This window comes from Harpia harpyja, chromosome 7 (assembly GCF_026419915.1).
Source record: "Harpia harpyja isolate bHarHar1 chromosome 7, bHarHar1 primary haplotype, whole genome shotgun sequence".
NCBI lineage: Eukaryota > Metazoa > Chordata > Aves > Accipitriformes > Accipitridae > Harpia > Harpia harpyja.
In genome coordinates, this window is record NC_068946.1 from 15,803,466 (window position 1) to 15,819,477 (window position 16,012).

General features: G+C 41.6%; 1 protein-coding gene across 2 annotated transcripts in view; it reads right to left on the minus strand.

Moving 5' to 3' along the window:
• The window catches only part of IQCA1 (IQ motif containing with AAA domain 1), a 112,189-nt gene that overhangs the window by 1,226 nt on the left and 94,951 nt on the right, over window positions 1–16,012 (minus strand). For both annotated transcript variants that reach the window (XM_052793468.1, XM_052793467.1), the window contains 3 exons: window positions 11,519–11,602; window positions 7,222–7,399; window positions 3,792–4,030 (listed from right to left, as the gene is read on the minus strand). In XM_052793468.1, the coding sequence (XP_052649428.1) occupies window positions 3,792–4,030; window positions 7,222–7,399; window positions 11,519–11,602 (501 nt within the window). The remainder of the gene's footprint in view (window positions 1–3,791; window positions 4,031–7,221; window positions 7,400–11,518; window positions 11,603–16,012) is intronic.

Consider the following 16,012-nt stretch of genomic DNA (forward strand, 5'->3'; position numbering starts at 1 on the left):
CAAAGGCCTGCATATACCAAAGATTAAAATGCCACTAGGTGTTGACATGATTGATAAAATACCTTCCATCTTGTCTGTATTCATGCGCGTGCTGCTCCAGGAATGAATGTCTTTCTGTTGACCACAGACCACTATTTAATGCCACAACTGTGACTCCTCTGCCCTTTGATTGTGCCCATCATCTTCACCCTTCTTACCAATGCGGCATCCTGTGAAATCTGCCTTTTCCATATGACCCATCCAAAGTGCTGCCTCCAACTTGAGCCTGGTAAGGCTGCCCCTAGGAATTTGCCTTGTCCATTTTCCCAGTATGTGTTACAGACAGGCAGGAGCAAGAGAAGTAATTGGGAGAAGAGGTATTGGAAGTGTATAGGGAAGAAAACCCCTTGATGTTCCTTTCCTGGCCTCAGACGGTCCTTCTTGGTGTCATGCTTCTTAAAGGCTTCCTCTGGGTCCCAGAAAGGGGCTGATGACAGGCACCCTATTTGGATCTCTTGTCTTGCAGATTAAATACTGTCAGCAGGTAAATGAAGTCTGAGAGCTGTCAAATGTCCAGCTGCCTGCTGGGCAGCCCTAACCCTGATCTCTGCTCTAATTGCCTGAACTAGCTGACCAGTCCTCCTCCAAGAACCCTGACTCCACCGATTAAAACATCGTGCAACCTCTCATGCATCCACTTCTAGATGGTGTCATGGGAGGTGTTTAGGGGGAACCCCAGAGCTTTTAATGCAGTGGCCTGGGCAATTGAATTTTGCTGTCCTAAAGATGGTTTCAGGCCAAGCTATTTCTGTGTTGGGGGAACGGATGCAGGATGGGGTAGGGAGAGGTCTGGACATGGTTGGTTCTGGTCCTTCACATGAGTGGGGTAAGAAAGACAAGGTGGTGGTTGTGACTGTTGGCTCGGGGAGGAGTTGACGTCCCCAGGAGTAGCTAGCAATCAAGCAATGTCTCTGGCCTTCCGTGCATGATAGGCCATGAGGCCACAGAAATACTATTTCCCCCCAGGTTTGTTGTCTTGGGTATAATGCTCTCCAGACCTTAAGTGGGAGATGGAAAGAACAACAAAACCCTGCCAACAGCTTGCTGGGACCTTGGTAGGGTGGAAAGCGCTGTTTGGTGGGTACAGACTGGGGAGATCATCTCGCTGCCCACTCTGGGTCGCTGATAAAGGGCTCTGCATGTGGCAGGAGGAGCTGAGTGACTCGTGATGGCTTCTCTTGTTCTCTTCCCAGTTCTTTGTGCGTCTATTTCAATGCACAAAATTAATCTGCCTGTTAGTGTGCGGTAACGGCTGCTTTTCACTATTTAGCTAGTGGAACTGCTATGTGGGATTAATGAAGTCAGCTCCCCAGATACAGTTAAAATAAAAGTAGATTTATCACTAATGCACTAGCATCTGAACTGGAGACATAAGTTACTGACAGTAAGTGACTGATCAGAGTTAAAATGTTTGATTGTTGGAGGAATGATGTCCGAAGTCTTTGGTATGGGTTTTTTTACATATTATACATATTTTGTACCAGTTGCTGCCAGGCAGAGCTAGTGTGCTAGTGGACTGCCCCTTGCTCCTCTTCTAGGACTACTGTTATTTTTGTGTAAGGATTTGTATCAATCACTGGTGCAATAATTTATAATTTAAAAAATGTCCATGCATAATTGGGGCAGAAATTTGAGTAAATTGAATGAAGAAATCGCATTATCACAAATTTTGCATTATTTATATTCATTTCGGATCACTGGCAGAATATAAATGTCAAACAGGGAGATTCATGTTTCCAGTGAATGGAAATCAAAGATTCATCACAGTGCTAATCTTCACTTTGAATACCACGGTTTAGCTGCCCCACTTCAAAAAGGACAAAGCAAAGCAACAGAAAAGGTCCAGTGATGGGAACGATCAGAGGCACAGGAACAGGGGCTTCTATGCAAGAAGAGATGAAGATACTGGAGTTAATTAATGCACGAGGCCATTTTGACAATCCTCTTCCCCTGTGCCATATTACAGGTGCTGGGGCAAGGTTCCATGACATTTAAGGGAAACAAATTTAAAATAGATAAAAGGAAATACTTTCTTAAGGGCTGTAATTAATGCAAGGAAATGATTGCCATGGGATGCTGAGGATGGTATCATTTTAGCCGTGTTCAAAATGAAGTGCTGCCTGCATACTTTATGCTGTACAAAACAGGCACATTTATAGTAAGTGGAATAGTATTGTCAAGTTAAACTCACACTAAATACTAGCTCTCATGTTTCAGGGTAAAAATGGATTACTACTTGGAGCTGGGAATGATAGGGGGTTTTTTTCTTTGCTGCAACACTGAACCATTAGCCTTTCCCTGAGGAAAGATACTGGTTTAGATAGGAAGCATGAGGAAAAAAACGAGTAATTTGCCAAATATCACAAATGCTGCCTATGTTGAGTGAGCCAAATGGCTCTAAATGGAAATTGGAAAGTATTCAACAGGGCTGGGAGAAATATGCACTATCATCAGGTTAGCAGTGGAAGACGACTTGGACAAAGTTGTGAGAAACCACATCCTGTTTATTGTGTGAGGTGCTGTGGGGATTCAAAAGCAGGGGGGATTCAAAGAGCAAAATGAAAAGGAAACCTTTCAGCCAGGAGAACTGGATGGTTTATAAGCAGGTCTGGGTAGGAGATGAGGGGGTATGGGACTGAGAAAACTCTTTTGGGGTCTCTTGGCTTCAGTACAGAAGTCCTATCCCATCTGGGGCCCCTGGTGCGGGCTGCCTCCAGCTCCTTGGTACACAGCAGGGTTTTCCTGTTTGGTGGCCAAGGCTTTTACTAGAGTTTAGTAGGCTTGAAATGCCTTAGTCAAGTGTTGTACCATTTTTTCTGGGGTGTCAGTGCTGCTAAACTGTAGTGTTGCACTCGGCTAGTTCAAGTCCAGTTCAGCTGTCCCTAAGCTACACTGAAGTCACTACAGTAAATAAATGGTAGACCTGTACTTAAGTCTGATTAAACTGTTCCTATCAACAGGAAAACCAAATGCAGTACAGTGAAAGCAAAATTAACCACTACATAAAGATAATCCTTGTCTAGGGAAAGAAAGAGTAATTATTACTGAGCTACATGTGGAAAAAAGTAGTTGTTTGCAGGGTGATCCATGTATATTTGAGGTACATGTAATGCACCTCAAATGCACTAGGTTTTGCCTTCAGGATTTTATAGCCCTGAGGGTGGGAAAAGGGATGGAGTTTGAGGCAGAAACTATATATTTTTTTTTTTAACCCTGAAATGAAAACTCTTATAAGAAAATTCTTGTTTGAAATAATTTAAAATAAGGGCTTAGAACTTGATCCTTATGTGGAACACCCTGCAGACCCTGCATGTCCAGGTTTTTTTGCCTTCTCAAGATAATACAGCCAGGCTTGCTGAACATGTCAGCTCTGAAAGAAAAAGGACCGATGCGTTGTACTAATGGCACCTGCATAACTGATCCATGCCTGTGAAGGTCGCTCTGTTCAACATGAGCTGGGTGTGGGCAGTAGGTTCAGCAAAGCAGTACGCCAGGCGTGTTGCCCGTGCAGAGTTGCTGCCTGTAATAATGACTCATTGCCTGGCATGTCCAGCTGCCCAGCGGCCTGCGCTGCCAAACATCCCAAAATGGGGGAGATGGGTGTTTGGTGCCGTTGAGCCATACATCATCATTCAAATAGTGATGTGCCAACCCATCAGCAGAATTAGCAGGTCTCCAGAGCAAATGTGCCTGGACAAGGACATGGCAGGGGATGATGAAAGACAGCCAGTTAACATAGCTCTTAATGTCACCTTAAATGTTTCCTCCTCCTCTTTGTACACTGGGTCCTGTCTGGCCAGAGAAGTCATGAATTCAGCAGTCCTCAGTGGCTTTCTGGTCATCTGTAGGAGGCGTAGCTCGCTCAGGACAGCCTGCACTGCCTGGATGATGTGTCCTTGGGTGAAACCATCGGACACCTTTGCTAGGCAGCTTATGTTCAGCAAGTTGGTGATTGCTCCACCGTTCTGCAGGATGATGTGTTTCCATAACACTGTTCATCAGGACCCAGAAAAAGAGAGAATGCCAAAGACGTGCATTAAGGAAAGCAGGAGAAATATTTTTGCATTTTGAAGTTGAAGCAGGAAAATAAGGGGTATCAGTCAGGAAAGCCAAGACTCAAATCTTCCTTGTTTGCTGTTTCTTTTGTCTGTAGATTTGCAGCATAGCACCTGTTCTTAAACCATTAGTGATCATTTGTTGGCTACCAGTCAGTACTTTTCAGAAAGTCTTTAAGAGCACATAAAGTGAGGTGGATATGTGCATAAAAATGGAAAGAACTACTTAAATATGCTTGTGTGTATACACAGAAAAAGAACCTGTCCAGAATGTTCCCATTTGGGTGTGTAGAGTTAAGTAGCTATATTAACAGCCTGTTGTTATTTCCATGACCCTGATCACAGTTACTCCTGCTGAACTGAGGGCTGCTATGGGGACTCAATGTCTGGTTTGGAAGCCAAAGAAGCCAAAGGCTTCCAGCTATGCAGGCACATCTTGCGAAGGCCAGGTGTAAATTTCTGTGATTGGCATTTTGCTTGTTATTTAAATGGTGAACCTGTTTGTATCTTCTAGCTGTGAACCTCTGTGACATGAAGGTTTTCTTAATGTTTGTGAAGTGCCTGAGATTTTGCTTCCCCAAATAAATTAATAGGAGTAACAACATTTCTTGTTTTATCCTATGTAAAGTGATGGTCTGTCTCAGAGAAACTTAGTAAAACTTGCATGCCATCTCACTATGCTTTCCTTTGAAGCCTTATATGAAAACATGAGGAAAAAATAATTAGTATTATGCATAGAGATTAAAAACGTTCTTGAATGAAACAATTTGTGATTTGAGTATTGTGTGTTTGAACACTCATACTATGAAAATGTTGGGTGGAAAGTTAATGGTACTGGATGTTGCGGCACTCATGTAATGGAGAAAACCTGCCTTATTCTTCCTTCGATTGCGATGTCGATACTATGGACTTGTGCCCATAACTATTGACAACTTTGTAGTACATTTTCCACTCAGGCAAATTGTGATCTTCCACTTGAATTATATCTATGCTCAATAATTATTGGCTGAATCACTAATTCATAAAAGAGGAATTGATGCGCACAACAGTGAGCGCTACTTCTGTGCAGCCATATATTGTGTGCTGCAGGCCGCAGGTAGGTTCATGCGTAATAGGAGGTACTAACTTGCTGGGTGATTAATAGCAAGAAACCAGTATAGGATCGTGAATCTTCCACTTCAACGATTTCCATTGTATGTTTACTGTTTCCATCACACATAGATTGGAATATTCTGGTTTGTAACAAAAGGGAGGATTGTAGCAGACGGGTAGCTGTGCACTGTGGCTATGAATGTTTGTTATGTCGTGGTTTTTCTGTCAAAACAAGTTTCTTTAGTTCTCAAATTGGGTGTTGGCACTGAAAATTGTCAAGAATGGGAGGTGAGTGCTCTGTACTGTAAAGATCGTATTTCCATTGAACTCCAGGGAAGGTTGGAACTAAAGAGCAAGCCAGGCACTTTCTTAAATGGGACAATGTTGAAGTAAAGCTACAAGTTTAATCTGCTGTAAAACGTCAAGAGTTAACTTCTTGGGGCATTCTTAAGTTTGCAGTTGAAATCCCTTTAGCTGGCCCTTTTTTTTTTTTTTTTTACTCCAAATGAGTGGTGAGAATCCCAGAATGTGACAGTTCAATCCCCAGAAGCAAACACGGCTAAATTCAGCTGCTATCACCTCCATTCTCTAGGTCTTATTCATGTCCCTTATCTGTTAGCAATTTATCAGAGCTGTAACATAACATGAAACACATGTTAGCTTGCTTAGAGACCATTTCCCATCACACTATGAAAATTATTGAACGTGGGAGAGATTTACAATGTGCTAGGCAGTCAAAACCTGTCTTGAGCTTGCCCGAACATGCATCATCTCAGTACCTTGGCTGCCTCCATGAAAGGCAGTATGAAACTGGACTTCACAATACAGTTGCATGATTTTTGTAATAAGGTGACTAAGCGGAGCAATATTGTAGCCAAGGTACAATTGTGTAGCGAGGTCCCTGAACTGAATGTGGTTTCCTTTACTACTGTGCTCTTCTGGGACATGATCTACTGGATCAGTGGCATGAAGGGAGCCTGTTTTCCTTGATGTGGTGATCAATAGAAATATTCATGCTAGGAGCTGCTGGTAGAAGTGCACCATTGAGAGCCCTAACTTGAAGTGTTTGGTCCCATTCTGAATAGCCCCAAACCTTTTTTCCATATTATCTTTAGACTGAATCTAAACAGTCCTTCTGTTCATGAGTTACCCCATCCAGACTCCTTAGTACCCAGGAAAGCGTATTAAACCACATGATACCCGTGATTAAACTACAGGAAAAAAAAAATTTATATTTCTGGGAACAAAAGCCCTTCTACCAGCCATTTCTGAAGGATGCGGACAAATGACCATTTTTCTTGCAGTAACTGATGCACATTATTAAGCTTAATTGGGAGCATTTCTTCTCAGTCAATGGTGAGCTATTGCAGGCTTCCAAGGTGATTCAAATCTGAAAACAAACTTGCATTCCTGGAAGTTTGTCTCTTTCTAGCCATGTAAATTGGTCTAATAAAAGACACTGTTTTCCTTACAAGCTTTGAGTCTCAGCCTATGGGGTATTCAATGAATTTGTCAGACTTTGGGAGGGCCTGTCTATCTAATTGGATGCCTCTACAATTTCTCATGATCTGTAAGTACAAAAATGGAATCTGATAGCAACAAAACTCAGTCCTCCAGATATGGCTCTGTTTATGGAGAGGTCCCGAAGTATATTGTTTAGAGTATGGGAACTGCATAGGAATAACAGAAATTCAGAATCCTTGTGTAAAAAAATAAAAGCTTAAAATAGAAAATGGGCACTGAAATAGGATCTTACCCTTCATACAGGGGAAAAACCAGCTTGGGCTGAACTCAGTGCACACTAAACTCATGAAAAAATGTTAATCACTGCTGAACAGTATTTTAAACTCTTCTCCCAACTTGCACTTCTATTATTTGATCTTTGGGGGTAGACTGTATCAGTTACCTAAATTTTCAGGAATTGAGATGTACCTGGGGTATGAATTGAGTTTAAAGTCAGTTCTGAGGATAACCAGACAAAATAAGCATGGATTTTTAAACAGTAGTAATCATCAGGATGACTTGAAATACTTGCCAAATCTTGAAGCGTAGTCAGGCCTAGGAATGAGAATGATTTTTTGATAAACTTTGCAGAAGGATTTAAGATTAGCATCAAAGGGACGGTTGGTGGTTCCCACTAGCAGCACTCTGTCCTGTGCTTTCAAAGCCTTAAGGAATTTGGGGAGGATCTTTTCCAGTCGTTTTGGGTTCATCTTCAGCACGTACATGTAAATACAAGGAGGAAAGAGTTGTTACTAATGCTGACAGTTGAGTTAACGAGCTGTAGTTGTAGACATGCTACATGCAACAGGATTTTGTGCTTTTAGTAGTCTAGTTGCATTTAGTATAAGCAGACTAGATGCTGAACCTGAGTAGAAAGCCTCTGCCTTCTGAAAGTCAGGTAAACACTTGATTTCTGCTTAGGTATTTGTTCGTTTCTGCTAGTGCCTTTCACTATTGAATTTGCTGGTCCTGTTATTGAAAAGCAGGAAGGAAACAACTCATTTAAAGAAGGAAATCCTGATTTCCAGTGCAAGGAGAAATATTGCTTGGACCTGTGCACCTGATGAACCTTAACAGATAGAAAAATTGCCAGGGTATGTAACCTGGTCTGGAATCCTCACAGCTCTTGGAGGTTATGGTCTACCAACTCCTACCCATGGTTTAAATGTGAAAAATACACTCCCTAATTTTCACTGTGATTTTTAGCTTGCTGAGGCTCTAACCTGAGGACACAAGCTCTTTGAACTCAGGATTCATTTCTTTGCAATAATTTACTATTGGACTTTATAACAAATATTTAACTACTATTTACAGAACAGATGAGTATCGAGCAACACCTGTTATTGGATAGTTATGTTTGATAATGTTCAAGTGAGTATTGGTTGGAGAAGCTTAATCAAATTGCTGTGGTGTCACTCTACTGTTAATAAAGCTGTAAGTGAGTAACTGTGTTAGGATAGTGTATCAGAGAAGTCTAATGACTTGGAAGCCTCTTTTCAGAAATGACTGAGACTTAACATCCAAGTCACCAACACTCACTTGAAAACTTTACTTTTTAGATCACCTTGCGGGTTTTTTTTGTGGTGGTTTTTTTTTGTTTTGTTTTACTATATAGTAGGCAACTCCCTGAGAAACTTGAGCTTCAATTTCAGATCAGCCTTCCTTAATGTCAGTAAGGAAGAAACTATGTCCTGCAAACCTTCTCAGCTGAAAGGCAATAATAAACACCTGTGAATCTATATTGCATGTACAATCTTTGTGATCCAATGTTTCTGTTTTCTGCAGTAGCAGATGGCTGACAGAAAGGAGACAAAGCTCTGTTCTTTGGAGTGAAAGCTACGGAGGAGCGGAAATTGGGAAATCAATAAGAAATCCCCAAAGTCTTGGGGTAGAGTCACACAGCAATTTTCTAGCTAAACTTGTCTTAATTACAATATGTCTGTTTTCTCATTCTTTTTATTCTCATGGTCATATTATGCATCTTCCTAAGTTTGCCAATTGCTTAATCATGATAATGAGTTGAACATGTCTTAGCACTGAGGCTTAGGTTCTACTTTGGAGCATGGGCATGTTGGTTGCCTGGACAATGTATCCAGCTCGTGCTTTTGGTCTTGCATTAACTATTCTTGTTGCCATTCCTCAATGCCAGCTGCCATCTTTTCATCCCCTCCTTGTCATGCCTGTGCACCCAGTGCTCCCAGGAGAGTGGGATGCCTGTGCTTGCTCCCAAAGAAGGTGCCTTGTAAGCACAGTAGGTCTGCCCTAGAGCAAAGGAGAAGCCTTGGCTTTTCTCTTGCTCCGAAAGAAAGGATGTTGCTCTGTCCACACCTGAACAGTATGTTTGCTGTCTCAAATCACAAGCTCTCATCCAAACTTGGCCATTCCCTTGTTGGGAAGCTTTTGGTAATGAACTTGACTTCTCTGATGATTAAACAAGCTGCTGTTACATATCTACCTTGGAACTTTTAGCCAATCTTGCCACCCTTCCTCTGTCAGGGAGATCTGGTCACAGCAATGACTGAAATGTGGATTTACTTTGTTTTTAACACATTTTTATGCTGGCTAAATTACTCTCTGTGATTTATATATATCTGTTGCTACTCATAGGCTTCAAGATTTCCTCCTCTTCATGTGTATTGGAAGGAAGTACAAATGTTCTCCAAGACGTTTTGAGACATCAATACTGCTAGAAAAGTGAGAATTATCAAATTACTTTAGGTTTGGAGGGAGGGGTGGGTGGGTAGAGGCATCCCATCTCACTGAAATGACTGATAGAAGATAATAGTGACAGACAGAAAGATAATTGCTTCAAGTGACACATGGTGTTTTCTGGGCTTGCAGTATATCTTCTGCTGGAAAAACTGACTATCAGGAGATGCAGAGAATTTTTTAAAACAACTGTCTGACTCCTATTTCACCTCTTACTCATGAAAATAAGTCCTAATTTAACCTCTGCATTTAGAACTTTAATTTATTTGGGTGACAAATGATATTCATGGATTCCCACTGATCTAGAGTTGGTTACAGCCCATGTTCATTGCTCAGCTTGTAGGAATCTTAATTTTTCAATTTTAAATGATTGAACCAGTATCAGAGACTGAGCTAAACACTCACTCTCAGGTTAAGCCTACTAAGCCAGACTGGCATTTATGTGTCAGCAGCTCCTGTTATGCTTGTGAAACTAATGTGCGTCCATAGTGTACACATTTCAGGGTTATGTTCTGAAAGCTAATAATACCTCCTTCACTTTGAAAGAAATGTGTCAGTAGCAAGAAGGGCTGTTGAAGAGGCAAGCTATGATTTTGGCCATCATGTGGACCTGAGCTGGAGAAAAGTGGGGTGGACTGTGAAAGTGACCCCTATTTGTTTAACTATGAGTAGCTGAACTGCTTCCACATCACCCTTGGCAACTGGGTTTACCATAACATAGTTGCTATTGGACTGCTTTGCATCCTTTGGGGAAGACTGGAGAGAGACTAGTTTTTTAGTGGGTATTTGAAGAATTTAAGGCGGCTTTTTACAAGGTTCTGAGTCATGGTGCCAGAAATGTCACACTGGGATGAGCAAAGTGACTTCCACTCACTTTGGCTTCTTAGGGCTGAGCTTAGCTCACCTTCTCCAAAATTCTAGTGCTCCTAAGGAAGGCTCCCCAGACTGCCAGTTACCACTACCTGTCCCTCCTGTTTCATGCTCTCTGGTTCCAAATATTGCTTATGCCATGAGAACTATCTTGGACATGAGTGATTTCAAGCCTGGAGCCACCCACTCCAACCAAGAATGCAAGAGACCTTTTGTTAAATACCTGCAGGTCTCGGGATGCGATAGCAGGGGCAGAGATGATACCCTTGACACTGAGGTGCGCAGGACAAGAAATTTTTCCACGCTGGTGGTTATCAAAGCAGATAAAGATAATGAGTACTCCAGGCAATCTTTGGCCCCTGGTCTTAATTTTAATCCCTATCTGCACTTGCTGTCAAGGTTTGAGCCCAAGAGAAAGGTTTACTTTTGGTGTGGGGACCACTAGAGGGTATCAACCATTGCACACCTATCAGCTCATACAGCCCTCATAGAAGTAACAGCCTCATCTGAGGTGATGCTTCATCGGTCTTTTAAAATACAGGCTCGTATCCATCCCACAGTCTAAATGTACAGGACTCGCCTTAAGGAAAAAGGTTTAATTTTTCACTTGGATCTCTAAAAGTAAAATATTTTGCAAGAAGCATGAATCTAATCAGAATTTCAGGTGAATTGCTCTCTGCTGCAGTGGTTGAGTTGCCGTGCCTATTGGGCAGTGTTTTAATTTTCTTTCTTGTGGGGAAGCTACACAAGAGAGGAAGGAATGGCAGTAGGACTCCTGGGAGCCCAAAGAAAATAATCTGTAAACATAACTATTTAACATAGGCTCTTTGTTTTCACAGTGGAAATTTATCCTGTTGCTTCATTGTTCACTTTGGCTCCATTCAATTTCTCAAATTAATAGAGCTGAACAATTTCAGCTCATCATAACTTTTAGTTTCTTGCCTCATATTTTGAAATTCTCCATTATTCTCTTCTACTTTTCAGTGCACTGATGAGCAGTGACTGGACTATTTTTAAATAAAGCAAGTATAGTCATAGGAGAGAAATGTGACCTCTTGGGGGCTCTTGAGAAGTCACAAGACTCTCTTAAAAGAAAAAAAATGTTAGTGAGGCAAGCTATTATCAAGCAAGCTTTGGCAGGTCTGGTCATACTGGTATGTGCTAAGCTAAGAAATACACTTGTTCCTTTGTGTTGGTTGTAATGCAACAGGAGAAATTATCTGCACCGAAATAAAAAAGGAGGAACTCACCTCTTCAGCCTTCGGTGCTGCTTTAGAAAATATTTTTTCTGTCTCTCCAATCCACACGACTGAAGGCTGCAATTGCTTAGCCACCTAAGAGAAAATGGGGGAGAGAAGGCAAGAAGTTGATTAAAATGGCTACAATTTCATACCTGGGTGCCTATAATTATGCTTTTGAATCCATATTTCAGCAGTTAAAATTAGCCAGGATTATTTTTTTCCAGAAATGTTCAGCGGTCATAGATAGCACTGGGTCTGCTCAGCAGCCTTGGCAAATCAAACTGTTTCTAGCTAGGAATCTAACATTAAGAACCCAACCCAAACTGGATCATTTTGAGTGCTATGCTTATTTTCCATTTCTCAACCCAAATTCACTTGCAGTTCTGCAAAAGGAAGCCTGGACTTGGAGTTCAATGGCAAACAATAGATCACCAGCAGCTTTAGACTGACTGCCCTTGCTGGTAGGATCCCTCCCTGGTTTTCTGAGGGCGATACAGAGGGAGAGACAGGCAAGACATGGCTGTTGCATGAGAAGTGAGGATACTAATCTTTAAGCAAAATAGGCTGATGTGCAATCTTCTGGCTTACAAAATAGCATTTAATTTGCAGTTAGCCCAAGAATTAAAACAGAGCCTGTTAAATTTGAAGGGGGGGGTCTATACAAATGGGCTTTCTGGCTCCAAAGTCAGAGGCACTATACCTCTGGTTCACAGCAGGATGGCAGCAATGCTACAGGCTTTTTCACATTTTGCACTCTCCCTATTGCTATAGAAACGCCAGTGGTTTAGATTTTCTGCTGCCAAATTTTAATCACTTTCCAGTGGCTCTCAGAGCTGTATTAGTTAGCTCAGCAACAAAAGTGATTGCTTGAGGAGTCAATGGGTAATGAGAGACAGAAAGCATTCTTCTGTCCTGCTTCCCCCACCCATCCTGCCCCCACCCAGTTGAAACTGCTGTTTCCAGGAAGGAAGCTTACAAAATCGATAGATTGTATACATTATAAGCTCAGTATCTGATTGACAGCCAGTGCAGGAAGAATTAAGTCATGAACATTTTTCTTCAAAGCACCGCAGTTCATTTTTATGGACGCATATCAAAAGCACCAAGCGAGTGTGTGGCTGTACAGTAAAAATGGATTGAAGATAGGAGAAAAGAATAGTAGATGAGGGCTGTTAAACTTGTTTGCTCTGCTGTGCTGCTGATGGGGTGAAGTGGAAACAATACCATCTTCAGCATGTGACACTATTTGTGGTAACTCGCCAGTCCTAGAATATGTCAGGTGGTATCTCCAAGTTCAGAACCATTTCATTGAGGAAAACTCAGCTTCCCCCTTTGTTGGAAGGCAGGAACTCAAATGTTTAGCATTAATAATGAGGATTTAAAAAATAAAAACATCATATAATGAAAGATAATATGAAAATCCTGCAGAAACTGATGTGTGGACCCAGGCAGTTATGTGAATGTTTATCTGCATGTACAACTTAAGGAGTAACTTCTCAGTCCAGCAGTGTGTTGAGTATACAAGCTGGAATGAAATGACAGATTAAAATTGTACAGCAATAATATCTGCCATTTTAAGGCCAGAGGGTTTTTTTTATCCATCTCCTCTTTATCTATTTTCAGAGGTATGTTTGACGTATTCCTAAGCCTGCACGCACTCTGCAAAGTACATTTGAGAGGGCAAGTTTGTGGCTTTCGTTGAACTGAGCTGTGCAGCAGCCTTAGACTCAGTTATTTTCTGCTGAGTATCCTACTAGTCAAGGGCTCAGACACCTGCAGAAAAATGCATGTTGGTCCTACTGATTCATACTTGAAGGTGAATTCAGTTAGCTCCTGGATGTCTGTAAACAAGCTTGGAGACAAGTGGTGAAAGAAGTGTAATGTGGTAGCATGATTATATAGGAGAGATGGGATAAATGACATTCTTTGTAAAATTAAGACTTGGAAAGAAAAATGTAGGTGTGGTTTAAGTTGCTAAAAGAAACCTACAACTGCATTTGCATTTTGTGCACCCACTATGAAATCTACTGTGACGTGTGGAAACTCTGACTTGGAGACCCCTACTGAACTTGGCACTGCTAATGAAAGGATTATCAGCTGGGGCTTTCTGATGTTTCTGATGGTGACTTTTGCCTTCTGAAATATAAGATAACCATTTTTCGCTCCTGCTCTGTGTGTGTGCCTGGAGAGGATGTCAGGAGGGAGGTGAGGCAGTGGGAGACTGTTACCCTTGAAGCCTGCTTTTCCCCTGAGTGAGGATTGGGCTGGTGGCATGCTGTCTACTACTGTTCATAGACTGTGTGTGCATGCATTACCAACCCAGTAGGCTTTGTCACTGTGGGATCTGCTGTTATTGTGGTGCTTTTCCCCACTTTGCTTGTGTTTATGACCTGTTAATGTCTCAGCTGCTGACAAGGGTTACTTCTCTGCTAACGTTAAGGCAAAGAGGCGCTGTGCGTTTGCTTCCTAAGAACAGTCCCCTTTTGGTACTTTTGCTTTGTGCGGGTAATGCAGCTGTATGATGTCTGGGGAGGTGTGTAGCTGTTCTGCAATACAGTCTCCATACCTGTGTGTCTGATGCTGCAGTATGATGTGACAAGGGGAATGGGGCAGGGGGGGAGGTTACAGAGGCTATAAAAGTTGTTGGCAATGGTTGAACTCTGCTTGTGTACTTCAAAGGGAACCATGTTGTCCTTTCAGTGGGGCCACCGCGGTCAGGGAGGCGCAGAATCTTCCCCATTTGGCTCAGAGATGACTTCTGTGGTTAGCAGCCCTCTAAAATGGAGCCTTAAGTTTTAAATCAGACTATACTTTCATTTTAACTCTTAATGAAGAATGCTTACTGTTGTCATACTTGTCACCTTTTTTGTCCCTTTTATTTCCCCTCTGAGTAAGTGGAAATACAATGAATAACCTCAGGTCTGGCTCTTTCTTCAACACATACTCTCCTGTGCTTTCTGTTTTGAGGCAATGATCTAAATGTATAAAGTGGCCTGCATATATTTTTCCGGTGCTGATACACATTAATATGACCAAATTCAACACACTGTGGGCCCGGCTGTTTCTTTTTTTTAAAAACATATCAGACACCCAGAATCCATCGGCATCTAATTTAAATTGTTGGCAGATACGTAGCAGACTGTATATCCCCCGTGAAAGTGCTTCATTTGAATTATCCATGGACAGTTTGAATCCATGGATAATTAAATGCACTGTACATAATTAATTTGTAATTGAAATTTTATTAGCTTTGCTGCATTCCACAATTTGTTGGAGCTGCCAGCAGATGGCTCCTTAACCCTTCTAATACCGCACCGACCCAGCAGCTGCTTGCACAGCAAACCTCTCTCCGATGGGTCACCAAGGCTTGATTTGCTCTTCAGGAAAATCACTGAGAAAAAGCCTTCTCGTCCTGCTGTCTGTCAACATGCAACAAAGATCAAACAGCATTTTTGAAAGCCTTGGGTTAAACTTTTCAAACTTGAGAGCCAGAGATTAACAGTTAAATTGCTACACTTGAAAATACAGAAACTTGATTCTTGCAGGGCACATGTGCACAAGGCTCCTCCAAACTTGAAGGTTTTGATGGAATTTTTTTAAAAGGCCCAAGACTAAGGTTTTCTGGAAGCTCAAGTTGTTGCTGAAAACCGCTCAATACTCTGTAGCTTATAATTACAGAAATGCTTCAAAGCAGCAAGATGCTGAAACCTGTGATTAGACCTTATCTGTGGGAGCCTCACCAGGCAAATATTCCAGCGCTACAGTGATGATGCCACTGTATTCTGGTTTGTTAGATAGAAAACAACTATAAAATACTGTCTTCTAACAGCATGCATTTCATTTTTTGACACTAGAGTAACACAATGTAAAGCTGCTTTGTCACAGAAATAACACTGTATATTTGAGTACTGGTGGTATTGAACACTTCAAGGATCTAGGCTTCTAGCAGACTGAACTGCACCAAGAGAAAAGCATTGCTCTGGGGTGCCTGGAAGAAAGGCTGACTGTATTGTTCCCAAACCTCAACTGCAATGGAAAAGTCTTGTGTGGCATGGAAATGCTAAATACACAGAGTAAGGTACTAGGGTAAACTGTAGCTGGTTCTTCAGACTGCCAGAAAAATTACCTGTCTGAAGGGACAATACAGCAGTGGTTACGAATAAATGAACCTGATTCAGTGGAAAAAAAAAAAAATTAATGATAGACTTCAAAATTATGTTGCCTCTAAATGCTGGGATTATATAATTTAATCTTAAATAAACTTCATCATATTCCTTTTTTGGTATAACACTTTCATAGTCACCTCTGACTTGCTAAATAGCCTAATGAAATAACCTGACAACAGAGTCCCCTAACAGTGGTGGTGTTGAAATATTTCTGCAGCTTGCTGCTCTGTAAAACTCCTTGCTTGGTAGAGACGGCTTGCACAGCACATGCTGAGCTGTTGATACATATACACGACTTCTCTGTTGGTATTTCCTCCTGGCCACCTCTTTCCCAACC